The 26,222-nt window shown below is 42.7% G+C and overlaps 1 protein-coding gene across 4 annotated transcripts in view; it reads right to left on the bottom strand.

The window, feature by feature from the left end:
* RFFL (ring finger and FYVE like domain containing E3 ubiquitin protein ligase) overlaps window positions 1–26,222 on the bottom strand; it is an 84,458-nt gene that overhangs the window by 18,943 nt on the left and 39,293 nt on the right. For 2 of the 4 annotated variants that reach the window (XM_010343637.3, XM_074388387.1), the window contains exon 2: window positions 391–578. In XM_010343637.3, the coding sequence (XP_010341939.1) occupies window positions 391–570 (180 nt within the window). In that variant the 5' untranslated portion in view covers window positions 571–578. Of the gene's footprint in view, window positions 1–390; window positions 26,079–26,222 lie in introns of those variants that run through there. The other 2 variants (XM_074388386.1, XM_074388385.1) reach the window with 2 other exon arrangements.

Raw genomic sequence — 26,222 nt, 5'->3', positions numbered from 1 at the left:
AGGAAATAACATTCTAAGCATCATGCCAGGCACCCTTCATGGATTTCTTGTCTCCCTTTATTCTCACAACACTGAAAGATGAAGACTACTATCATCCCAACTTTGTAACAGGGAAACTGAATCTCAAGAGAGGTTAAATCATACAACTAGTCAGTAACAAATCTGACAACTGAATTCGGATCTAATGACTCCAAATCTATGCTGAGATGCTTTGCTTTTGCTTGGCTAGTTCTTCTTAAACATTTTTATGAAAGGGACATGTCCGGGTCTGGGTCACTGGCATTACACAGGGAAAAAAGCAAGGTGGCAAGCATTCATAGAGGGGTCAGCAGCACTTGCCTGTGGTCCAGAGGCTACAGTGGCAGAGCAAGCCAATAAGTCAGCACTCACCTTCCTGGCTGTGTTTGCGAAGTGAGCCCCACAGGACTTGCAGCTTGGTTCCAAGCCTGTTGGGGAAGGGAAGGAGCTGTATCCAGGGTTGGAATAGGCCTGCATTCTGGCTCCCTGGGGTGGTGGGACCTCCTCAGGCTGTCCATCCAGGCAGAACCAGTTGCAGCAGGTTGCCCACATGATAAAATCTGGTGCAAGGGAAGAAAGGAGAAACGGTCAGAGTTAAGACATGCCTCTACTGCCCTTTCAGTGTCCGAGAACACAGGTGAGTAGTAATACTCAATCCACACATGCCACCAGGGTAGAGGGGAGGATATGTTTTCAGAGACCACAGTTTCTTACGCCTCCCTCTCCACCACAGTTCTTGTCCCATGCAAGAGGTAAGCATAGACACCTCATCTGCCAGAACAAGATGGGCTGTGAAGCTGGCACTCCACCTTTCAATGCTGATCCTTGACTGGGTTTAACCTGAGATCTAACTTCGAATGAAACCTTTTCTTACCTTAGCAATTACAATTGGCTTAACACCCACTTCATTCAGGAACACAGCCTTGTTCAGAGATAGAACTTTATCATACACACTGGGATACATACTTGCAATGACCGTGGGGAAGACTATTATTATTATTATTATTATTATTATTATTATTATTTTTGAGATGTAGTTTCACTCTTTTTGCCCAGGCTGGAATGCAATGGCACAATCTCAGCTCATTCCACCTCCTGGGTTCAAGTGATTCTCCTGCCTCAGCCTCCCGAGTAGCTAGGATTATAGGCATACGCCACTACACCCAGCTAATTTTGTATTTTTAGTAGAGATAGGGTTTCTCCATGTTGGTCAGGCTGGTCTCGAACTCCCAATCTTAGGTGATGTGCTCACCTTGGCCTCCCAAAGTGCGAGGATTACAGGTGTGAGCTAATGCGCCCAGCCAAGACTATTAATTGCTTTATATAAATGATGCAACCCAGGCTCAAAGAAATCAAATACATAGCTAATATACAGAGAGCTAATATACGAGTTGAGATTCTATAAACCCAGGTTTGCTGACTCGAAACCTAATATCCTTTTCCCTATACTATGTTGCCCCTTCATTGATTTCCCCTCCTGCCAGCCAGCAAAACTAATCTTACATTTGTACCCCCAATCCTAAACTTCTATCACAGCACATATACTTTCTTGCACTGATATATCTTGCTCTTTTTTTTTTTTGAGACAGAGTTTCGCTCTTGTTACCCAGGCTGGAGTGCAATGGCGCGATCTCAGCTCACCTCAACCTCCGCCTCCTGGGTTCGAGCAATTCTCCTGTCTTAGCCTCCCAAGTAGCTGGGACTACAGGCACGCGCCACCATGCCCAGCTAATTTTTGTATTTTTAGTAGATACAGGGTTTCACCATGTTGACCAGATGGTCTCGATCTCATGACCTCATGATCCACCCGCCTCGGCCTCCCAAAGTGCTGGGATTACAGGCATGAGCCACTGCGCCCGGCTATACCTTGCTCTTTATTTTCTACTACTAACCCATTAATTCCTCTAGGGCAGGGGATATTTATTCATTAGGTACAGTACTGTTCCCTAGCACTGTTGTCCACATAGCAGAAACTCAACAAATACTTGATTTCTTGCTGAATCAGAGCCTCTGTAGATTTATTAAGAATTGTTGGGCTGGGCATCGTGGTTCACGCCTATAATCCCAGCACTCTGGGAGGCCGAGGCGAGATCACTTGAGGCCAGGAGTTCCAGACCAGTCTGGCCGACATGGTGAAACCCATCTCTACTAAAAATATAAAAATTAGCCAGGCATGTTGGCGGGCACCTGTAATCCCAGCTACTCAGGAGGCTGAAGTTGGAGAATCACTTGAATCCAGGAGGTGGAGGGTGCAGTGACTGCAGATGGTGCTATTCCACTCCAGCCTGGGCGACAAGAGTGAAACTCCATCTTAAAAAAAAAAAAAAAAAGAAGAAGTGTTGGCCAGGTGTGGTGGCTCATGCCTAAATCCCAGCACTTTGGAAAGCCAAGGTGGGAGGATCACTTGAGCTCAGGAGTTCAAGACCAGTCTGGCCAAAATGGTGAAATCCCATCTCTACAAAAATTAGCCAGGTGTGGTGGTACACACCTATAGTCCCAGCAACTCAGAAAGCTAAGGTGAGCGGATCACTTAAGCCTGAGAGGCGGAGGTGGCAGTGAGCTGAGACCATGCCACTGCACTGCTGCACTCCAGCCTGGGTAACAGAGTAAGACCCTGTCTGATTAAAAAAAGTGTTGGTTTATTACTCTCATTTTACATATCAAATGCAGGTACTGGGGACACAGGACTGATGATTTTTACGATCACAAAACAAAGAGGATCTGGAGAATCTGGAGCCAATCCCTCAAATGTCAGAATAACCTAACAATTATTAAGAGGGCCCACTCAAATGCCAAGCACTGAGGTGAGATATGAGTATGTTTTTCTCAGTAGACTAAAGCAGCCAATGTAGACACTTTGAGCCTGAACTCTGCTTAGAAAGATAATAAATGAAACATTTAATGTTATTATTCGATAAGCAGTTCATACAATAGAATGCTTCACTCTGTCTCCTGACTCATTGTTTTAACAAAGGCACTTTCATAAGCTGGAAGGAAAAAAGAGACCAACTGATCAAACTGAGTCATTTTGTAGAGGAAAAAAGAATGAGCACCAGCAAGGGAAAGTAACTTCCTGGGTCATATAGCTCATAACCTTAGGCCTCTTCACTTCTCTAGGTTCTTTTTAACTTTCCAACACTGCCTCTAATGCACCTGTGATATAATTCATTCTCCTCTGCAGGGGTCCCTGATTAACACCTGTCTCCCCAACTTGCCCGTGACCCCCATGACAACAGGGATTGTGATAGTCTTACAGCACCCAGTTAGACAGGTAGCTCAACAAGAACTATCAAATGAATAGATCATATACAATATCTAAGGTTTTTTGTTTGTTTGTTTTGAGACAGAATTTCACCCAGGCTGTAGTGGCACAATCTCAGCTTACTACAATCTCCACCTCCCAGGTTCAAGCGATTCTCCTGCCTCAGCCTCCTAAGTAGCTGAGACTACAGGCACCTGCTACCATGCCCAGCTAATTTTTTGTATGTTTGGTAGAGACAGGGTTTCACCACATTAGCCAGGATGGTCTCGATCTCCTGATCTTATGATGCACCCGCCTCGGCCTCCCAAAGTGCTGGAATTATAGGCATGAGCCATCACACCCGGCCACAAATTTGTTCAATCTTGAGCACGCCAAAAACATTTCTCTCTGACACCATATAAGTTATCTGAGGTTTCTAAGTTCCCAGAAGAGAAAGACCTAATCTGCCTTTACTTACAATTAACAGTTTACATGGAATAACGAAGGTTCTTCCCAGTGTGTGTATGATAAAATAAATGATTTCTTTGTCCGCAAGAGATTGGGGACAACAGAAGAGGAACAGAAGAGGAGTAGCCCTCTGAAATGGAAATTTTGTAATTTGTTTTTTTGAGACAGGGGTCTCTGTCACCCAGGCTGGAATAGAGTGGCATGATCTCAGCTCACCCTGGGTTCAAGTGATTCTCCTGCCTCAGCTTCCTGAAGAGCTGGGATAAGAAGAGTACTTCATCGTATCCAGCTAATTTTTGAATTTTTAGTAGAGACTGGGTTTTGTCACATTGCCCAGGCTGGTCTCGAACTCCTGACCTCAAGTGATCTACCTGCCTCAGCCTCCCAAAGTGCTGGCATTACAGGCGTGAGCCACCATGCTCAGCCAAATTTTGTAATTCTTTAAATCACAAGTTGATAGACATATCTGAGACAGTAATAATAAAAAGAATATAGAATCTATAATAAGAAGGCCTCAGTCCCAAGTCCTGCTCTACTACTTAAGGGCTGTGTTACCTACCTCTAACAAGTGATAGACTTTCTGTATTTCATTTTTCTCATCTGGACAGTCTGTATGCTATAAAGCACTATATAAACATTAGGTGTTATCAGCATTATAACAATGCTTTTAACTTTAATTTTTCTGGGAAGGCAAAGGTACAAAATAAACCTAATAAACCTACAAGTTTCACAACAATTACCATCTGGCTTTCTGGGCTTGTCCCCTACAAAGAGGACAAGGTTGTAGGCAATTCATTAACTTCTTATTTTTGAGATGGAATCTCACTTGGTTGCCCAGGCTGGAGTGCAGTGGAAGGATCTCAGCTCTCTGCAACCTGTGCCTCCCAGGTTCAAGCGATTATCCTGCCTCAGCCTCCTGAGTAACTGGGATTACAGGCACCTGCCATCATGCCTGGCTAATTTTTATATTTTTAGTAGAGATGGGGTTTCACCATGTTGCCCAGGCTGGTCTCAAACTCCTGACTTCAGATGATCTGCCCACCTCAGCCTCCCAAAGTGCTATGATTACAGGCATGAGCCACCCACTAACTTCTGTTAAACTCTCTATTCATTCATGATGCATGCAACGTTTTTTCCTTTTTTTGAGACAGAGTCTCACTCTTATTGCCCAGACTGGAGTGCAATGGTGTGATCTTGGCTCACTGCAATCTCCGCCTCCCAGGTTCAAGTGATTCTCCTGCCTCAGCCTCCCAGGTAGCTGGGATAACAGGCATGCACCATCACACCTGGCTAATTTTGTATTTTTAGTAGAGACAGGGTTTCTCCATGTTGGTCAGGTTAGTCTCAAACTTCTGACCTCAGGTGATCCACCTGTCTCAGCCTCCCAAAGTGCTGGGAACAGGCGTGAGCCACTGCATCCAGTGATGCATGTAACTTTCACTGAAACCAATGCCTTGCTGTTTCCAGTGCTAGGTAAGGAAGGTAAAGTACCTGCCCTCAAGGAGTTCATGGTCTAGTCAGGGTACTAGAAATATTAACTAAAAATTGAAATTTCAGGGTGATCAGTGCTTTAACAGAGGTTTGCACCATGTATTATTGCGGGGCTACAAAAAGGGAAGTGATCAGCTCTACAGGGCCAGAGGGGTGACCAGAGAAGACTTTTCAAATGAGGAGCCACACATCCTAACTTGATGTGGGAGTAAGTGGGACTTTACCAGAAAGTCGAGAAGAGAAGGAATTTTCAACAACAACAGAAAACATGTACCATGGCATTAAAGAAACTACAAAACGCTTGACTGGGTCAGAGGGCAAGAGGGCGGTTAGATGAGGGTACAAGTAATAAACAAAGAGACATGAAAAACCTTGTATTCCCTGGTAAGGAACCTGGACAGGATCCTATAGTAATGGGACACAATTAGAGCATTTTGCTGTCTCATTTGCATATTAGAGTCTGCACTTACAGACAGATCAACAAGGGGCCAGTTGGAAGCAGGAAGTTGCTGCAGTAGAGGGGCAAGGTATGCAAATATGGAAAATTTAAAAAGGCACAGATCTGATAGAATGAGCAGAATGAGTTAGCAGGTGAGAGAAGATGGAGAGAAAAGAGAGTCTAGGACAAAGTCTAGGATCTGAATTACACAACGGGATAGATGGTGGAATTACTTACCGAAATGACGTCCTCAGGAAGAGGCATGTATCTGTATGTGAAGAGGGATGGGTTAAGATGACGAGTTGAGTTTTGTACTCGCGGGACATGCTGATGTATACATGGATACACGTCTGGGCTGAAGATAAAGTTTTGGGAGCACATGACCCACTGGAACTACATAGAGCCAGAGTGGGCCCAAAGACTGATTAAGATGGTCTGGGTCAGCAGAGAAGGCGGAATGGGAAAATCACATCTACAGGACAAGCAGGGGAAATCCCACAGCAGAACAGAGGAGAAAAGAATGCTCAGAGCAGGGGGAACTGGAAGAACGTTTTAGTTTGAAGAAAAAATTATCAATGCTGTCAAATGATTCTCAGAACAGAATACAAGGAGGAATGCAAAGTGTCCAATGGACTAAGGTTAAGGAAAGTGTTTATGTGTGCTCTTTGCCTAAGCGGTTTAGGAAGAAAGAAGCTCATAATCATAGGTTGGAAAGTGAATGAGAAGTAAGAATTCAAAGGATTCTAAGGATAAATTATTATTTCAAGAAACTTGACTCTAAAAGGAAAGGAAGAAGGCAGTTGCTGAAGAAGATCTGTATCACCAGGCTAAATGTAGACATATTCACAAACTGCAGAGGAGTCACCAAAGACTAGGAGACTGTAGAGGAAGCGAAGCTGGCAATAAATGATGGGAGTAGGAGTAAAAGCCTGGAGTAGAAAAATAAGTGATCAGCTGGGCACGGTGGCTCACACCTGTAATCCCAGCACTTTGGGAGGCCAAGGCGGGTGGATCACCTGAGGTCAGGATTTTGAGACCAACCTGGCCAGCATGGTGAAACCCATCTCTACTATAAATACAAAAATTTGCTGGGAGTGATGGCACGCACGTGTAATCCAAGCTACTAGGGAGGCTGAGACAGAAGAATCACATGAACCCGGTAGGCAGAAGTTGCAGTGAGCCGAGATCGCACCATGGCACTCCAGCCTGGGCAAAAAGCAAAACTCCACCTCAAAAAAAAAAAATAATAATGAAAAATAAAATAACAGAAAAAGAAGTGATCATGTGATCAGATTATAGGGTGAACCTACTCCTGGGCAGGAGAAAAGTCACCTCATTCACCAGACAGTGGAGCAGAGGTGAAGGCAGATGTAACCAAAGATAAGTTTGTAGTTTTAGCAATCAAAAAGTGAAAGCGTGAAATAAAAAGGAAAGGGGATGGCCACAGTGGCTCACATCTATCATTCCAGTACTTTAGGAGGCTGAGGCAGGAGGATCGCTTGAGGCCAGGAATTCAACATCAACCTGAGCAACTCAGTGAGATTCCACCTGTATAAAAATAATAATAATTAGCTGGGCATGGTGGCACACACCTATAGTCCTAGCTATGCGAGAGGCTGAGGAGAGAGGACCACTTGAGTCCAGGAAGTTGTAGTGAGCTATGATCGTGCCACAGCACTCCAGTATAGGCACCACAGAGCAAGTTCCTGTCTCAAAAATTAAAAAAATAAAAAAGGAAAGGGGGGATAGATTTGGCCACAGGAAAAAAAATAAACTTTTGTTCCACACAAGGAATCTACAGGTTATAAATTTTTCCTAAGAAGTAAGGACTCTGCACAAAATGGGCAGACCCACTTGGTAAGGCACAATCAGTAGGAAAAACTGGAAAGTTGTGTATTGTTTAAATCCATGTACCTTTTTAAAAATTATTATTTTTAGACAGAGTCTCACTCTGTTGCCCAGGCTGGAGTGCAGTAGCAAAATCTTGGCTCACTCTAACCTCCACCTCCTGGGTTCAAGCAATTCTGCCTCAGCTTCTCAAGTAGCTGGGATTACAGGCACCCGACACCATACCCTAATTTTTGTATTTTTAGTAGAGACAGGGTTTCACCATGTTGGCCAGGCTGGTCTTAAATTCCTAACCTCGTGATCCGCCTGCCTCAGCCTCCCAAAGTGCTGGGATTACAGGTGTGAGCTACCACACCTGTCCATACTTTATCTATCTATCCATCCAACCATCCATCCATCCATCCATCCATCCATCCATCCATCTATCTTGAGACAGAGTCTTGCTCTGTTGCCCAAGCTAGAGTGCCATGGCACAATCTGGCTCACTGCAGCCAACACCTCCCACATTCAAGCAATTCTCCTACTTCAGCGTCCTGAGAAGCTGGGACTACAGGGGGTCACCACACCCGGCTAATTTTTATATTTTTAGTAGAGACGGGATTTCCCCATGTTGTCGAGGATGGTCTCAAACTCCTGACCTCAGACGATCCACCCACCTTGGCCTCTCACAGTGCTGAGATTGTAAGTGTGAGCCCTTGTGCCTGGCAAAAATCCATTTACTTTAACAGCACTTAGGAAACACCAGCTATATTGTGGGTACTGGAAATACCAAAAGTGATTTTGACTAGGTCCTTGTCCTGAGGGGTTTGGGGGCCTAGAAAGGCATACAGCTCAACTTGAACATCTTGATACAAGACAGAAGAAAGCTCTTTAGCTGGAGTCGAGAGAACTCATCTTCCTCCACATAATTTTTATTCTCTCAACCTTGGTTCTAACCTTAAGTGCCTCTTCCGAACATTTCTGAAAGAAGAGCTATCAGCTTATTCAAGTGTTTGGCTACTTTTAAAAAGGAGGCTATGGATCTGTGAGAAGATCTGAAATTTGCCATTCTGTTATAGCATAGTCTACATGTTTGGGTGAAGAATGAAGTCTTATGCTAGGAATATACATATGTGAAGAAGGGTGTTATTACAGGAAAGAGCAGGAGGTAGTGGCAAGATTCTCCAGTGTTAACATATCTTAGACCTGCTCAGTCTAACAGGTTTGCCAAAGTCAGCAGACTAGGCTTTTTTTTACTCTGACATATATACATGTCAGAGTATATATACTCAGAGTGTGTTATGTATGTATGTATGCGTGTGTGTGTGTGTGTGTATATGTGTGTGTGTGTGTGTGTGTGTGTGTATATATATATATGTTTGAGACAGAGTTTCACTCTTGTTGCCCAGGCTGGAGTGCAATGGCACAATCTTGGCTCACTGCAACCTCCGCCTTCTGTGTTTAAGTGATTCTCCTGACTCAGCCTCCCAAGTAGATGGGACTACAGGCATGTGCTGCCTCAGCCTCCCAGGCAGCTGAGACTACATGTGTGTATCACTACACCTAGCTAATTTTGTAGTTTTAGTAGAGACAGGGTTTCACCATGTTGGCCAGTCTGGTCTTGAACTCCTGACCTCAGGTGATCCACCCACCTCGCCTCCCAAAGTCCTGGGATTACAGGCGTGAGCCACCATGCCTGGACATTCTGACAGATATTTAAATACCAAAAAGAAACATTTCCTAATGTGGTTAGAAGTAATCTCCTGCCAAACTGGAAAGCCCTAACCCTTAATAACAACTACATTCAGGGTTATTTCAGAGGGCGGAAGGAGTTTGTAACTAACAACGCTATGCAAGCTAAAATACTTTTCTCTTGAGAATATTTTTTTCATTCTTCAACCTAAATAGATAGATATACATACACTGCATTTGATAATGCTATTAAAGGACTGAAATTGGAACAAATTGTGGGGTGTAGAAAGAATTCTCCCTAAGGTGATAACTGAAAAACGTTTCTCTCTTATCTATACACCTCCTTCTGATCTTGAAAGAAAATTGCCAGATCTTCACTGAGGGCTTGAACATTCCTTCCCAAATTCCCCTCATCCTCTCCTTAAGATAGACTTGGCAATTTAATCCTCAGAAACATCGTTTAACTGCTGTCCTACAGAGGTTGTTTGAAACCTGATAGGGTCTCTTCTTCCAGTTTCTCTAAAAGGGGGAAAATGGGAAACAGAGGGCCAGTGATGAACAAGAGTACTATTCCCTGTGGGAGAACACTGTGATGAGGCAAGAATGGCTAGCTAGTATGTAGGATTTTGTCAGCTTGATAGGTATATTAGTATTTCTTGGGAGACTTAGCCTTACTGAACAGGAAAATTACAGGGTTAATAACAGAGTAAGATAAATTACCCATTCCAGGTGGGCTGGGTACAATCATAGTTAGAGGCAAGAGGGTAGATAATGTGATTTCCACCTATTAAGTCCTAGATTCCTAAGTAATTTTAAAACACTTCTCCGCTTGTTCACCAGCCCGAGGCGAATAATTTAAAGCAGATCAGTGGCTGTCATGGGCCTTCCCATAAAGGGGAGAGAGGAGTAGAAGGGCATACTGGATTGCAATGTAACTCCAAAACCACCAAAAAACCAAGACAGTAAAAAAAAATCTCCAAGGTTCTCATCCAATCTATTCTGATTTTAATTAACTGCTCTGTGCACCAAGGTAGTTCTGCAACAACAGGCTTTACACAAAACTATAGACAGCTACATCCCGGAATTAACGCACTTATGGTGCACCCATCAAATAACACTTTACAAAAAATCCTTTTAAAATACCGAAATAAAATGCCCCCAAACCTTAAAGAAATGTCTTTCTGACATGGCAAATCAGAAAAGGGCTGGAAGGCAAGCCTTACAGAATCATGTCCAGTTTATTGAGGGTGGTACACCTGCTGTCACTAACATATTTCTGGAACGGTTAAAGGCATCTATGTTGTAAGTGCACAGAGAAAAGTATCCCACGTTACAAATCATTAGTAAAGAATGGGCTTAGCTTCATCTTGTATATTATCATTAAAAGCAATTAAAGTACAATTATAATGGTTTTGAAAGGAAATTCTGTGAAAAGTCTATCAATAGGGCTTAGGCTAAGCCTCTCTGAAATAACTGGTAAGTAATTACATATTTTGAGACGTAAAGAAGAAAGCAGCCATTCTCTGCTGGAAGAATGCTTATCTGCCAGGCACTGAGCTAGGTACTTTTACCTAGTGTTATGTGGTCCTCACAATTCTGGCAAGGTGATTTAAAAAAAAAAAAAAAGGTTCAGAGAAGTTAAGTAACTTGTTAAAGGTCACAGCTAGAAGACAGCAGAGCCAAGATTTGAACCTCGGTCACTTAAACCCTGAAGCCTACCCTCTCGAGATATATTCCTGATTTAATTTAAAGAATCAATTTGTCTAGCCTGTGGCCCATCCCCTCTGAGCTCTTACTTTCCATCTGTACGGGAACTTCCTATCAGCATACAGGTATGCTCCAGAATCTCCCAGGTGTTAAAAACTCTTCTCTGCTCTCCTCTAAATCAAATTTCTCCAAATATTTGACTCCACTTTCTTAACCTTTAATTCCCTCTTAAACCTTCTCCAATCTAGCTTGACCCAACCACTATTCTTAATCTCTTCAAGGTCACCAAGGAATTCCAAGTGGCCAGATCTAATTGACAGTTTAATATCCTCAGATTAATCTCTCGGCAATGCTGGGCACAAACAACTCTCCCCCTCTAAACATCTCTTAGCTTCTAGCACTTTGCACCCTTAGCTTTCCTCCTACCTCAAAGCCTTTTTGCTGCTTCTTACCCCTCCCTCTGCTCTTAAATGTTGAGTGTCCAGGCTGTCTGGGCCTCCTCTCCATCCACACCTCAGGTTGCTGTAAGTACCTTTCTTAAACCAAAGATTCATAAATTCCTACCTTCATCTCCCCTGCCCCTGTTAATGGGCTAAATCATCATCTTTCATATATTAATCACATTCTCCTCCTCAGGCCCTTTGGATTTGTTTGTTTCTTCTGCCTGGATTGGACTCCTTAGAACATCCTATGCTTAGCTCCTTCTTGTCATCCAAACATCAGCCTTTTTTTTTTTTTTTTTTTTTTTTTTTGAGACGGAGTTTCACTCTTGTTACCCAGGCTGGAGTACAATGGCGCGATCTCGGCTCACCGCAACCTCCGTCTCCGGGGTTCAGGCAATTCTCCTGCCTCAGCCTCCTGAGTAGCTGGAATTACAGGCATGTGCCACCATGCCCAGCTAATTTTTGTATTTTTAGTAGAGACGGGGTTTCACCATGCTGACAGGATGGTCTCGATCTCTTGACCTCGTGATCCACCCGCCTCGGCCTCCCAAAGTGCTGGGATTACAAGCTTGAGCCACCGCGCCCGGCTCAAACATCAGCTTTAATATTTTCTTTTCTTTTTTTTTTTTTTTTTTTTTTTTTTTTTGGTGAGAGATAGGATCTCTCTCCAAGCTGGAGTGCAGTGACTTGATCATAGTTCACTGTAACCTTGAAGTCCTGGGCTCCAAGGATCCTCCTGCCTCAGCCTCCCAAAACTCTGGGATTATAGTAATGAGCTACCATGCCCAACCTTTTAATGTCACTTCCTAATATCACACGTAACATTTGGTATTAGCTGATATTATTTGCTTACTTATTAACTGCTTTCCCTAACTAGAACAGAAACTCCATGAGGGTAGGGACTTTGTGCTCTACTGAATTTCCAGAGTCTAGAATGGCTTCTTGGGCAAAAGAACAGCCTCCTAACTGGTTTCCTAGCTTTAATTATTGTCTCCATCCAACTATTTATCCACAAGGCATCATCCACTCCCTTCCTCCCCTCAACACACACACTTAAAGCTCTTTAATGCTGCCTATTCCTAGAAGTGATCTCCCTTTGATAGGTTATCCAAGGATCCACCCAATCAAAGAAACCATGTTAACTCTTTGTACATAAAAAATTTTTTTAACTCTTCAAAAAAAAGTTCTTTAATGGATTCCTCTTGCATTTTAGAATAAAAATAACCACTCTTTACACGGTTAAAGACCCTGACCACTTCTCCAATTCACACTGTGCTACTTTTCTCACTCACTAAACTTCAAGCCATAATGACCTTTCGGTTCTTCATACACACTAGCCCCCTTCCAGCCTCAAGTCTTTGTACCTGTTCTCCTTTCTCGGCCTTCAGGTCTCATCCCAAGTATCACCTACATGAGGAGTCTTCCCCCGTTTACACACATCAGCTCCTTGCCTTTCGGTTTCTTTCGTGAATATTATCATAATCTATACTTATATTTGTTTGTTGATTTATAATCTATCTCCAAGGGCAAGAATCTGGTCTTCATTTTTTATCCACAGCAGCTAGCACAGTGGCACTTCATAAAAGGCACCCAAATAATTTGTGGAATAAACAAACTGAGGCTGGAGAACATTCAGTATCTTATCCACACAGCTTATGAGGCAAGTACTAGTTATCTCTTAAGAACAAAAGCATCTTCTCAATGTTTATAGTGACAAAGTGACTGTGAGAAAGACAAATTCCTGTATGAAAAAATGAGGGGTAGGCTGGGTGTGGTGGCTCACGCCTGTAATCCTAGCACTTTGGGAGGTTGAGGCAGGAGGATCCCTTGAGCCCAGGAGTTTGAGACCAGCCTGGGCAAGATTGGGAGACCCTGTCTCTATGTTAAAAAAATAAAAATAAAGAAAAAAAAATGAGGGGTAGCTAAACTTAGACAAGTTACTTAAACCTTTTGTGTCTGTTTCCTCACCTGTATAAAAGGTAAAATACCTCCCATGTTGGAGGGTAATGATAGGGATGAGAAATAACACATAAAGTACATAACTTACAATAAGCATTTGATAAACAGCACATTAAAAAAAATTAAACTGGCCAGGCACGGTGGCTCATGCCTGTAATCCCAGCACTTTGGGAGGCCGAGGTAGGTGGATCACCTGAGGTTGGGAGTTTGAGACCAGCCTGACCAACATGGTAAAATCCTGTCTCTACTAAAAACGCAAAAATTATCGGCGTGGTAGCACACGCCTGTAGTCCCAGCTACCCGGGAGGCTGAAGCAGAAGCATCACTTGAACCTGGGAAGCAGAGGTTGCAGTGAGCCAAGATCGCACCACTCTACTCCAGCCTGGGAGACACAGCAAGACTCTATTTCAAAAAAGTAAAATAAAATAAAATGGCAATGACCTACATGTTTCATAGGCACTACTGGCTGGAAAGCCCAGTTTTTCTCCTCTCTCTGGTCACCCAAAGCTTGAGTTTCTTACCACCCAAGGCCCTGGATGGGACAGGCCCTGACACAGCTGATTATACCAACAACATAGTAAAAAAAAACTACAATGTCCTGAGAACTTACCTGAAATTTAAAATCATCTCTTAACTTGGAAGCCTGCTTACTTTTAAAAATAAGTTAGTCTGGTAAGCAACTTGAAATCCTTTGAAACTGTTTACTGGAATTTTCCAGTAAACCTGCCTGAGGTATCCACCCTGACTTAGGAAGATGTAAAATGCTGGTGACAACACAATGAGCATAAAATAGGGCAACTGTTGCATTTATAAGTAAGCAGCCTGCTGAGTAAACCATACTACAAACTGATCTGTGTTCTCATGTGTTGGGGTGGGACAATGAAGCATGTTCTCTATGATAACTGAGATTATTTCTGAGATACTTATTTTAGAATAAAGAATTCAGTGGCCGGGTCAGTGGCTCACGCTTGTAATTCCAGCACTGTGGGAGGCTGAAGCGGAAGGATCACCTGAGACCAGGAGTTTGAGACCAGCTTGGCCAACATGGTGAAACCATGTGTCTGCTAAAAATACAAGGCCGGGCATGGTGGCTCACGTCTGAGGCAAGCGGATCACCTGAAGTCGGGAGTTCAAGACCAGCCTGACCGACATGGAAAAACCCCATCTCTACTAAAAATACAAAATTAGTCAGGTGTGGTGGTGCATGCCTGTAAATCCAGCTACTTGGGAGGCAGAGACAGGAGAATTGCTTGAACCCAGGAAGCAGAGGTTGCAGTGAGCTGAGATCGCACCATGGCACTCCAGCCTGGGCAACAAGAGCAAAACTCCATCTCAAAAAATAAAAAAAGGAAGTACAAAAAATTAGCCAGGGGTGATGGCGTGCACCTATAGTTGCAGCTACTTGAGAGGCTGAGGCAGGATAATCACTTGAACCCAGGAAGCGGAGGTTGCAGTAAGCCAAGATTACACCACTGCATTCCAGCCCGGCAACAGAAGGAGACTCCATCTCAAAAAAAAAAAAAAAAAAAAAAGAATTCAGAATACCTAAGTCACACAGAGAAGAAATGCATATGGTAGAACTTTAGACTCCAAGGCCTGAATTAGGATCAACAGCCCTGCTGAAGTGGTGCATGGGCTGGACATAAACAAGGAATATTTCACAGGCCGGAACTCAGCGGAGGAAAAACTTCCAAAGCTTTGAATACTAATAGACATTTTCTATCCACCAAGGCAGTCTTTTGGATATAGGTAATGGATAATGCATATTTCCCAGGTAAAAATTTTATTTTAGGGCTAAATTTTAAGAAAACAGAACAGTTAGAGAGAAAGGTGGGGAGGCGGGGGAGGAAGCTGTTTCCAAACCAAGTATGTTTTACTTTGGCTTTAAAATCAGTCAGACCTGACCTTAAATCCTGACTCTAACATTGAATAAATGAATGAGGCTTGACTAAGTTGCCACTATGAGCTCATAGTAACAGGAATAAATTCCCTAAATCTCACAGACTGGACATAGAGGTGCTGCTCAATATAAACGGAGATCATATCTTCACTGGACTTTTCAATCTTACATCCAGAGCAGAGGGCAGTGCTAGACATTCAGTAAATGGCTGTCATTATAATAAGGCATGGGTTCATGAGGATTAAACGTTTGCCTCTCTCCAAACCAGCTTCCGGAGCCTCCATTCACACTGAGATGTCAGTAACATCAAAGACACAAGGACTGGTGCCTCCTCTCTCCTCCAGTCCCCCAAGTTATACTTTAATATAAAGAATCAAAGTTTTAGTAGTGACATAATCTTCTGTGCTATTATTTTGGATGGCAGACAAGGGGAAAATTGAGGGAGTTATTCAGAACTCCAGGTTCCTGAAGTCCTTTCTCAGAAAATAACAAAGTAAAAACACTACAAAATACCTAAAATGTGCCAAGTTAGTTGTTACGTTTGCACCTGTCTTATTTAACATAATAATCCTACAAAAATAAGAATTGAAATGGTCTGATTTTTCTAGGATTCAATAAAAAGTACCTTAATCACCTCATAAAAAAATATAATAAACAGAAAAACCATTCCTGGGACTATAGAATTTTAAATAATTTTTTTTTTTTTTTTTTTTTTTTTTTTTTTTTTGAGACAGAGTCTCGCTCTTCACCAGACTAGAGTGCAGTGGCTCCATCTTGGCTCACTGCAATCCCTGCCTCCACTAAAGGCATATGCCACCATGCCCAGCTAATTTTTGTATTTTTAGTAGAGACAGGTTTCACCATGTTGGCCAGGATGGTCTTGATCTCTTGACCCCATGATCCGCCCACCTCAGCCTCCCAGAGTGCTGGGATTACAGGCGTGAGCCACCTGAGGTGGATCACCTGAGGTCCAGAGTTCAAGACCAGCCTGGCAAACATGGTGAAACCCTGTCTCTACTAAAAATACAAAAATTAGCTGGGCATGGTAGCAGGTGCCTGTAATCTCAGCTACTTGGGAGGCTGAGGCAGGAGATTAGCTTGAACCTGGGAGGCAGAGACGTTGCAGTGAGCCGAGATGGCGCCATTGCACTCCAGCCTGGGAGACAGAACAAGACTCCATCTAAAATAAAATAAAGTAAATTAAGTGTTGTCACTGGGTAACCAGTAAATAACAAAAAAATCAAATTCTTAGTGTTCAGAGTCTTACTCCTCACTCTTAGCTTGTCCTAACCTATTTTTTTAGTTTTTCAAATACCAGGGTTATTTTAGCTTTAGGAATCTTCTTCAAGCTATTCAGCTATTCTCTCAGCCTGGATCACTGTTGCCACCCCACCTCCCTTACCTATCCTTTATCTCCTCAGGGAAACCTTTCCTGATCCTGTCTGTGCTCTCATAACATTTTTTTTTTTTTTTTTTTTTTTTTTTTGAGACGGAGTCTCGCTCTTGTTACCCAGGCTGAAGTGCAATGGCGCGATCTCGGCTCACCGCAACCTCCGCCTCCTGGGTTCAAGCAATTCTCCTGCCTCAGCCTCCTGCGTAGCTGGGATTACCGGCATGTGCCACCATACCCAGCTAATTTTTTGTATTTTTAGTAGAGACAGGGTTTCACCATGTTGACCAGGATGGTCTCAATCTCTTGACCTCATGATCCACCCGCCTCGGCCTCCCAAAGTGCTGGGATTACAGGCGTGAGCCACCGCGCCTGGCCTTTTTTTTTTTTTAAAGACAGGGTCTCACTCTGTCACCCAGGCCTGGAGTACAGTGGTGTGGTCACAACTCACTGCAGCCTCAATCTCCCAGTCTCAAGTGATCCTCTCACCTCAGCCTCCCAAAGGGCTGGAATTACAGGCATGAGCCACTATGCCTGGCCTCATAGAATCTTATATACCACCTTATAACCGGAATTGATGTATCAGACTATTTAGCACAAATCTCTGCCAGTACCTCTGGGGAAAGTAAGAGGAATGACAACAGGCAAGGTACTTGAATCTCATGATGACTACATTCTAGGGGAAAGAGCATTCTAGCAGCACTGTATCTAATCGATTGGCTAACAATTTGTATAATTGTTTTTTTTTTTTGAGACAGAGTCTTACTCTGTCACCCAGGGTGGAGTGCAGTGGTGAGATCTCAGCTCACTGCAACCTTCGCCTCCTGGGTTCAAAGCGATTCTCCTGCCTCAGCCTGTTCAGTAGCTGGGATTACAGGCAGTTGCCACTGCACCTGGCTAACATTTTTTGCATTTTTTTTTTTTTTTTTTTAGTAGACAGGGCTTCACCATCTGGCCAGGCTGGTCTTGAACTCCTGACCCATGATCCACCCACCTCAGTCTCCCAAAGTGCTGGGATTATAGACGTGAGCCACCATGCCCAGCCTCATATTTTTTTTGAGATGAGTCTCGCTCTGTCACCCAGGCTGGAGTACAGTGGTGTGATCGCAGCTCACTCTAACCTCCACCTCCCAGGTTCAAGCAATTCTCACATTTCAGCCGCCCGAGCAGCTGGGATTACAGGCACATGCCACCAGGCCTGGCTAATTTTTTTGTATTTTTAGTAGAGACAGGGTTTCACCATGTTGGTCAGGCTGGTCTTGAACTCCTGAGCTCAAGTGATCCACCTGTCTCAGCCTCCCAAAATTCTAGGATTATAGGAGTGAGCCACCATGCCGAGGCTGTATAATTCTTTTTAAAGTATTTTTCTTCCATATTTAGGGTGTGGAAAGTGAAACAGGAAACAAATGAGTCTATTTCACAGCTTTATTCTCAGCCTTAATACCAAGTAATCAACATATATTTGTTGAATTATTAACTAATGATAACAGCAATAGAGCTTTTTAAAAAAAATAGGATAGAAATTCATGCTTGAAACTGCACAACTGGCCAGGTGAGGTGGCTCATGCCTGTAATTCCAGCTCTTTGGGAGGCTGAGGCCAGAGAATCACCTGAGGTTAGGGGTTCAAGACAAACTTGGCCAACATGGCAAAACCCCATCTCTACTAAAAATACAAAAAATTAGCCAGGTATGATGATGCGCGCCTGTAATCCCAGCTACTCGGGAGGCCAAGGCAGGAGTGTTGCTTGAACCTGGGAGGCAGAGGTTGCGGTGAGCCGAGATCACACCACTGCACTCCAGCCTGGGTGACAGAGACTCTGTCTCAAAAAAAAAGAAAAAAGAAACTGCACAATTATGATTCCAGGATTATCAGTAAATTAAGGGTTTTAAACACACATAACCACAGCAATATCTTGAAGGAAAGACCTAAGAGTTACATGCCTATGTCAGACATGCTTAAGAGAATTCTTTCTGCTAAGATTACTTGAAAAACAAAAGAAGAGAAAAACAGTTTAAACTGTCAATTATTACAGAAGGACAAAACCAGAAAAGGGGAGCCTGGAAGAAGAATAAGACTGTCACTTCCGTCTCTTCCTAAAAAAAGACACAGAAGGCTTCAATGCCTTCACTGTGGTTTTAGATTGGAATGGTGCTGCAGTGGGAACTGCAAATACAAATAAACATGAAAAGAACAAATGCATATGTAAAATAAAGACATGCTAGAAATCAAAGAAACCGACCTCTACCAAACACACTCAGGTCTGGGTGTAGTTTTGCCTGTTGTTCCTGACTCACATAGCCCAAGCAAGGTAGAAGGAGAAACATAACAAAATGATATGGGAAACAGGAGAGCAGAGGGTCTTGGAGCATAAACTGTTAAAATAATAATATGAATAAGGGGGAAAGGGGAGAGACTTCACTTCCCACTAGCAATAAATGAGCTCTTTTTCTTAAGTGGTAACTGTTGTAAACAATTGAAAAACATACATAATAATCACAAGTGATAAATGTTCTCAGAAACTCCCTGGTTTCAACTATTCTATGACAAATATCTACAGAGGGAACTCAGCATCTGCTATGAAGTTCAGGGAAAAGTAATTCTAACCAATGGAGCTATGCCAAAATATCACCCTCGGGGTCTGACCAATTAAATGGCTGCTTCATAGTATAGAGTTTAGGAGAGATGACAGCTTGAACACTGCAGCAGAGAAACCTACGCCTTCATTTCAGCCCAGGCATTCTGCCCCAAAGGGTGAGTTAATCAGGAAACAAAGCAGTTCAGAGTAAAGTCTTCTAACAACGGTGAAAACAGAAAAAATGGACCTGCAGTTTAATTACAGCAGAATCCTTCTTCCATCGAAATTGATGACAAAGCTCAAGAATAAAGAAACTCTGATCCCCTTACTACTCTGGTGCAGGAAACAGGATTTACCAGATAAGCTTTTCTGGACCTTCTGACTGAAGAAGCTGCTTTCACAAGATATTATCACAATGACTAATGGGTAACCAAGATTTTTTTAAAAATGAAGCCAGGGACTAGGTGAAGGGGTTTATGGCACTCCAAATGCACTGGGAAAAGGCAGCATTTCAAGACAGGAATTCTGTCTAGGCTCAAAATTATGCCGTTTACCTTTCCAAAGTAGACTGCACAAAAATTACTACAGCCAAATGTATAATGGTGTAGAATGAATTCTGGGGCTAATTCCTTTAATTTCCTCAAAACAACAGAACTTGCTACATTGAAAAGATAATTGAAAGGATTAAAATAATGCATGTCAAAGCATTTACCCCAGAGCCCAGCAAATAATTAGTGTTCAATAGAAATTGGCTGTAAATAATTTAAATAAAGTATTTTTTAATGTTCTTTATTTTTGTTGTTGTTTTAACATAAAAAGGCCCATTAAGGTTCTTAACTTTTTAATTTTATTTCCTTATTTTTGAGACAGGGTTTCCCTCTGTTGCCCAGGCTGGAGTGCAGTGGCGTGGTCTCACTAACTGCAACTTCTGCTTCCTGGGTTCAAGTGATCCTCCAACCTCAGCCTCCTGGGTAGCTGGGACTATAGTTGCAAGCCACCAAGCCAAGCTAATTTTTTTTTCTTTTTTTCTTTTTTTTTTTTTTTTGAGACAGTGTCTCCCTCTGTCACCCAGGCTGGAGAGCAGTAGCGCAACCTTGGCTCATGGCAACCTCTGCCTCCTGGGTTCAAGCAATCTTCTGTTTCAGCTTCCCAAGTAGCTAGGACTACAGGTGCACACCACCACGCCCAGCTAATTTTTGTATTTGTAGCAGAGACAGGGCTTCGCCATGTTGGCCAGGCTGGTCTTGAACTCCTGACCTCAGGTGATCTGCCTGCCTCAACTTCCCAAACTGCGGGGATTACAGGTGTGAGCCACCGCACCCGGCATGCAATTTTTTGTATTTTTAATATAGACAAGGTTTCACCATGTTGGCCAGACTGGTCTCAAACTCCTGAGTTCAAGCAATCCACTGGCCTTGGCCTTACACAGTACTGGGATTATAGGTGTGAACCACCACGCCTAGCCCATTAAGGTTCTTTAAAAAGACAGTGTTTATCTGCTCTATTCCTCTATCTGCTTTTTAAAAATGTAGGTATGCCAATACCTCTAATCATGTTCAATTTAGTTTTTGAACCACTTCTCTAAGAATTAAATGAGTACAGGCCCCTTACACCAGCTCTTAATTATATAATCCCTTGAAAAACTTCTCAGAGGTGGTCAGAGTGGTTAATCTCCTTGCAACCCCAGGCTGTTACATCTCTTCTCAATTCCACCCCATTACTAACGAGTTTGTTACTCCTCAAAACCCTGCAGTCCCACCAGTTTAGAATTTCTCCCTTAGCTCCTCAACCCTTCTCCGCCAAATTCAAAGAATGAACATATACCTCTGGCCCCTACCTGGTGCCCTGTAATTGCTTGCACTGTACTAAAGTCAGATAGGATTTGGTGATAAATCCAGGATGAATTCAGACTAGGCACCCCTTCCTCCTACAGACCTTTAGCTTGGTTTGATGTTTGATCTCAATCTGAAAATTATGCTGACTCCCTGAAATGTTTTCTGCTCCTGCCAGGAGGATGTGATCTAGCCACTATCTACGACAAGCAGCAGAAATGAATAGATATTTCTAGTTCTCCTGGTGTCACAAAAACCTTTGTATCTTCACTATATTCTCTCCTTGCAAAGAACACCTGTGCTCAACCTGATCTTCAGGTTTTACTATTTGCCTATATCCCACAACAAAGTACAAAAGTCATATTCACTATCCTTTGATAGACAGAAGAAAAAAAGACACCTGTGCTGATAGCAGAAAGGAATGTTGTTCTCACTGCTTTCACACACAGTCACTAGACCAACCACATTGAGACATGCTGCTACTTTTACCCTTTTACTCCTGGAATTACAAAGTTGAAGAACAGAAAATACGGCAAGGGTACAGAATGCACGTGCATGCGCGTGTGTGTGCGTGTGCGCGCACACACACACACACACCCCAAAACCTTTACCCGTCTCATATTATGGTTTGACACCAGCAAAATGGACCTGGTTCAAGTGGTTATGATAATCCACAAAGATCCCAAGATGACTCAAGCAGATGGTTATCCTGTAGCCAATCCAGTTCTCTAATTAATGTAATAAAGCACATTTCACAGTAGAAAGCAATGGGAATGAGAAGTGGGTTCAGAAAATAGGGACTGCTAAGATTGTTTATCAGCTGAGTGACCCCAAGCAAATTACTTAATCTCTTCTCCAGAGACTTGCCAAGGGGTGAAGCAATTCAGTAACTAGCATTAGATGTCGCCTCCAGTACTCAAAAGTTTCAATTCAGAGTAAAGAAAAGTTCACAAAGGCCCAGTAGTAATTTGTAAACCACTACACTCAGAAAACACTCAAAAGTTAGGCTACAAATTCTGGAAACGAACAAAAACAAACTGTTATTTAAAAGAATGGGCCAGGCTTGGTGGCTCACTCCCATAATCCCAGCACTTTGGGAGGCAGAGGTGGACGGATCACCTGAAGTCAGAAGTTTGAGACCAGCCTGGCCAACCTGGTGAAACCTGGCCTCTACCAAAAATACAAAAATTAGCTGGGCATGATGGTGGATGCCTGTAATCCCAGCTTTCAGGAGGCTGAGGCAGGAAAACTGTTTGAGTCATGGAGGCAAAGGTTGCAGTGAGCCAAGATAGCGCCATTGCACTCCAGCCTGGGTGACAGAGTGAGACTCCGTCTCAAAAAAAAGAATGGGCCTGTTGTAGTGGCTCATACCTGTAATCTCAGCTACTGGGTGGCTGAGGTGGGAGGATCACTTGAGCCTGGGAGATCAATGCTGCATTGAACTGTGATCATGTCACTGTACTCCAACCTGGGTGACAGAGGGAGATCCAGTCTCAAAAAATAAAAATTAAATAGGAGAAGGTGGTGGCTGGGTGTGGTAGCTCACACCTGTAATCCCAGAACTGTGGGAGGCCAAGGGAGGAGAATCACTTGAGGCCAGGAGTATGAAACCAGCACAAAGCCTGCACGACACAGCAAGACCTCACTCTGGTGCCAAGGCTGGACTACAATGATACACTCCTGACTCACTGCAGCCTTGACCTCCTGGGCTCAGGTGATCCACCTACCTCAACCTCCTGAGTAGTTGAGACTATATGCACATGCCACCATACTCACCGATTTTTATTTTTGTAGAGACAGGGGTCTCGCTATATTCCCCAGGCTGGTCTCAAACTTCTCTCAAGCAATCTTCCTACCTCAGCTTCCCAAACTGCTGGGATTATAGGCATGAGCCACTGCCCATGCTCTACAAAAAAAAAAAAAAAAAATTAAAAAATTAAAAAGATGGTGAATTATAGGCTAAAATTTCCCATTATTAGGTTAAAAAATAGCCAAATCCTGTATCTATCAAAAGTAACATCCGACAACCTTCAGAGAGAGATCCAAGATGGCTTATCACTAGCAACTTGGGATTGCAGCTCCCAGTGAAAGCGCAGAGAACGAGAGGACGCCACACTTTCAGATGAATTCTTGTTGCTCACGCACCAGGAGATTCCCAGCGGAGGAGCCCCACGGGTCGCCAACACGACTCTTGTAACCGGCGAGGCGGTTTTGCCCCTTGGACCGTCGGTTCTTGGTGCAGAGTCAGAAAAGCACCATCAATCTTAACGCCGCTGTTTTAGTCAGCGTAGTGGGTTGCTCAGATTTCGGTGCTGAGAATCAGTAAGTTGGACATCCAGTCAGAAACCCAATTACAAAGACAGTAATTATAAAGACCACAGATGGACGAATCTACAACGAAGGGAAGAAAACAGCCAAAAAAGGCTGAGAATACCCAAGATCAGAACGCCTCTCCCTCAGCAGAGGATCACAGTTCCTCATCAGCAACGAAACAAGGCTTGATGGAGAACGAGTGTGTTCCAATTACAGAAGCAGGCTTCAAAATGTGGATAATAAGAAACTTCTGTGAATTAAAAGAACTTGTTCTAACCCAATCCAAAGAAACTAAGAACTTTAAAAAAAGGTTTGATGAAATGTTAACAAGAATACACAATTTAGAGAGGAATATAAGTGACTTGATGGAGCTGAAAAACACAATACGAGAACTTCGTGAAGTATGCACAAGTTTTAACAGCCGAATTGATCAAGCAGAAGAAAAGATATCAGAGGTCGAAGACCAACTCAATGAAATAAAACAAGAAGACAAGATTAGAGAAAAAAGGATAAAAAGGAACGAGAAAAGTCTCCAAGAAATATGGGACTATGTGAAAAGACCTAATCTACGCTTGATAGGTGTACCTGAATGTGACGAAGAGAATGAATCCAAACTGGAAAATACGCTTCAGGATATTATTCAGAAAATTTTCCCAACCTAGTAAGGCAGGATAATACTCAACTCCAGGTAATACAGAGAACACCACAAAGATATTCCTCAAGAAGAGCAACTCCAAGGCACATAATTGTCAGATTCACCAGGGTTGAAATGAAGGAGAAAAACTAAGGGCAGCCAGAGAGAAAGGTCAGGTGACCCACAAAGGGAAGCCTATCAGACTTACAGCAGATCTCTCAGCAGAACCCTACAAGCCAGAAGAGAGTGGGGACCAATATTCAACATCCTTAAAGAAAAGAACTTTCAACCAAGAATTTCACATCTAGCCAAACTAAGCTTCATAAGTGAAGGAAAAATAAAGTTTTTTTGTGAACAAGCAAGCACTCAGAGATTTCATCACCACCAGGCCTGCTTTACAAGAGCTTCTGAAAGAACCACTACACATAGAAAGGAACAAACAGTATTAGCCTTTCTAAAAAATACCAAAAAGTAAAGAGCATCAATATAATGGAGAATTTACATCAACTAATGGGCAAAACAGACAGCTAATATTAAATGGCAGTATTAAACTCACATATATCATTACTAATTCTAAATTTAAATTGACTAAATCCCCCAATCCAAAGACAGACAGGCAATTTGGATAAAAAACTAAAACCCATCGGTATGCTGCATCCAGACCCATCTCACATTCAAGGATACACAAAGGGATGGAGAAAGATTTACCAACCAAACGGAGAGCAAAAATAAATAAATAAAAAGCAGAAGTTACAATTTTTGCCTCTGATAAAATAGTCCTTAAAGCAACAAAGATCCAAAGAAACAAAGAAGGACATTATATAATGATAAAAGGATCAATGCAACAAGAAGAGCTAAAGATCCTAAATACATACGCACCCAATACACGAATACCCAGACAGACATACAAGACTTATAAAGAGACTTAGACTCCCACATAGTAATAGTGGGAGACTTCAACATTAACATTAGACAGATCAATGAGACAGAAAATTAACAACGATATCCAGGACTTGAACTCAGATCTGGAACAAGTAAACTTAATTAACATTTATAGAACTCTCCACTTTAAATACACAAAATATACACTCTTATCAGTACCACATCATATCAACTTAGAAGTTTAAACGAAATATTGGTTGGCTCCTTGTTTGTTATTCTCTTCCCTCATTTTCTTTCATGTCTCCATTATTAAGCACAATTATAGGCATACCCATATTTAGACTGCATTATAACCCGGGCAATAAAGCAATACCCCTATTCTCTCTCCCTTTTCCTCTTTTTCTTCCTCTTCTTTATTCTTTTTCTTATTATTTTTTCTTTCTCTCTTTAAAAAAAAAAAAAAAAAGTAACATCAGCAGTCAACTCAGTGGCTTCATTTTATAAACCAAATGGATGCAGTATGGCATAAAACAGGAAAAACCACCATGCCCAGGAAGAAAGACTGACTGGTCCCTAGAAGAAAGATATGCATATGGATAAAGGCAAGGGCAGTAAAGGAATATTTATGTTAGCTTCTTTTCAAACCAAAAATGGAGACTTCTTCAGCCAAGCTCAAATATTAGAAGTCTTGACTTTTTAACAGCACCAAGTTTCAAAACAGAGGCACATGAGTTACAATAGACAAACACGTCTTGTTTGCACTTGACTTCCTGTTTTGGGCTCTGATCTCTTTCCACTGTTGCATCCTAGGCCAATAGTGTTAGACCCTCAACAAATAGATAACCTTTCATATCTGCTGCCAACCGGTTCACTAGACAGTACTTCAGTGACAATAAAGTACATTATTATATGAGTCGTAAAAGATTCCCCTAACAAGCACCAAAAACCAATCATGAGGGGAGGGATAACATTAGGAGAAATACCTAAGGTAGATGACGGGGTGAGGGAGGTCGGGGGAGGGGGGACTGTATGCAGCAAACCACCATGGCACATGTATACCTATGTCAGAAACCTGCACGATCTGCACACGTACCCCAAAATTTAAAGTATTAAAAAAAAAATCTGGCCGGGCGTGGTGGTTCACGCCTGTAATTCCAGCACTTTGGGAGGCCGAGGTGGGCGGATCATGAGGTCAAGAGAACGAGACCATCCTGGCCAACATGGTGAAACCCTATCTCTACTTAAAAAAAAAAAAAAAAAAAAAAAAAATTAGCTGGGCATGGTGGTGTGCACCTGTAGTCCCAGCTACTTGGGAGGCTGAGGCAGGAACATTGCTTGAACTCAGGAGGTGGAGGTTGCAGTGAGCTGAGCTTGAGCTTGCGCCATTGCACTCCAGCCTGGTGCCTGGC

This window comes from Saimiri boliviensis, chromosome 17 (assembly GCF_048565385.1).
Source record: "Saimiri boliviensis isolate mSaiBol1 chromosome 17, mSaiBol1.pri, whole genome shotgun sequence".
Taxonomy (NCBI): Eukaryota; Metazoa; Chordata; class Mammalia; order Primates; family Cebidae; genus Saimiri; species Saimiri boliviensis.
This window is presented reverse-complemented; position numbering and strand designations above follow the sequence as displayed.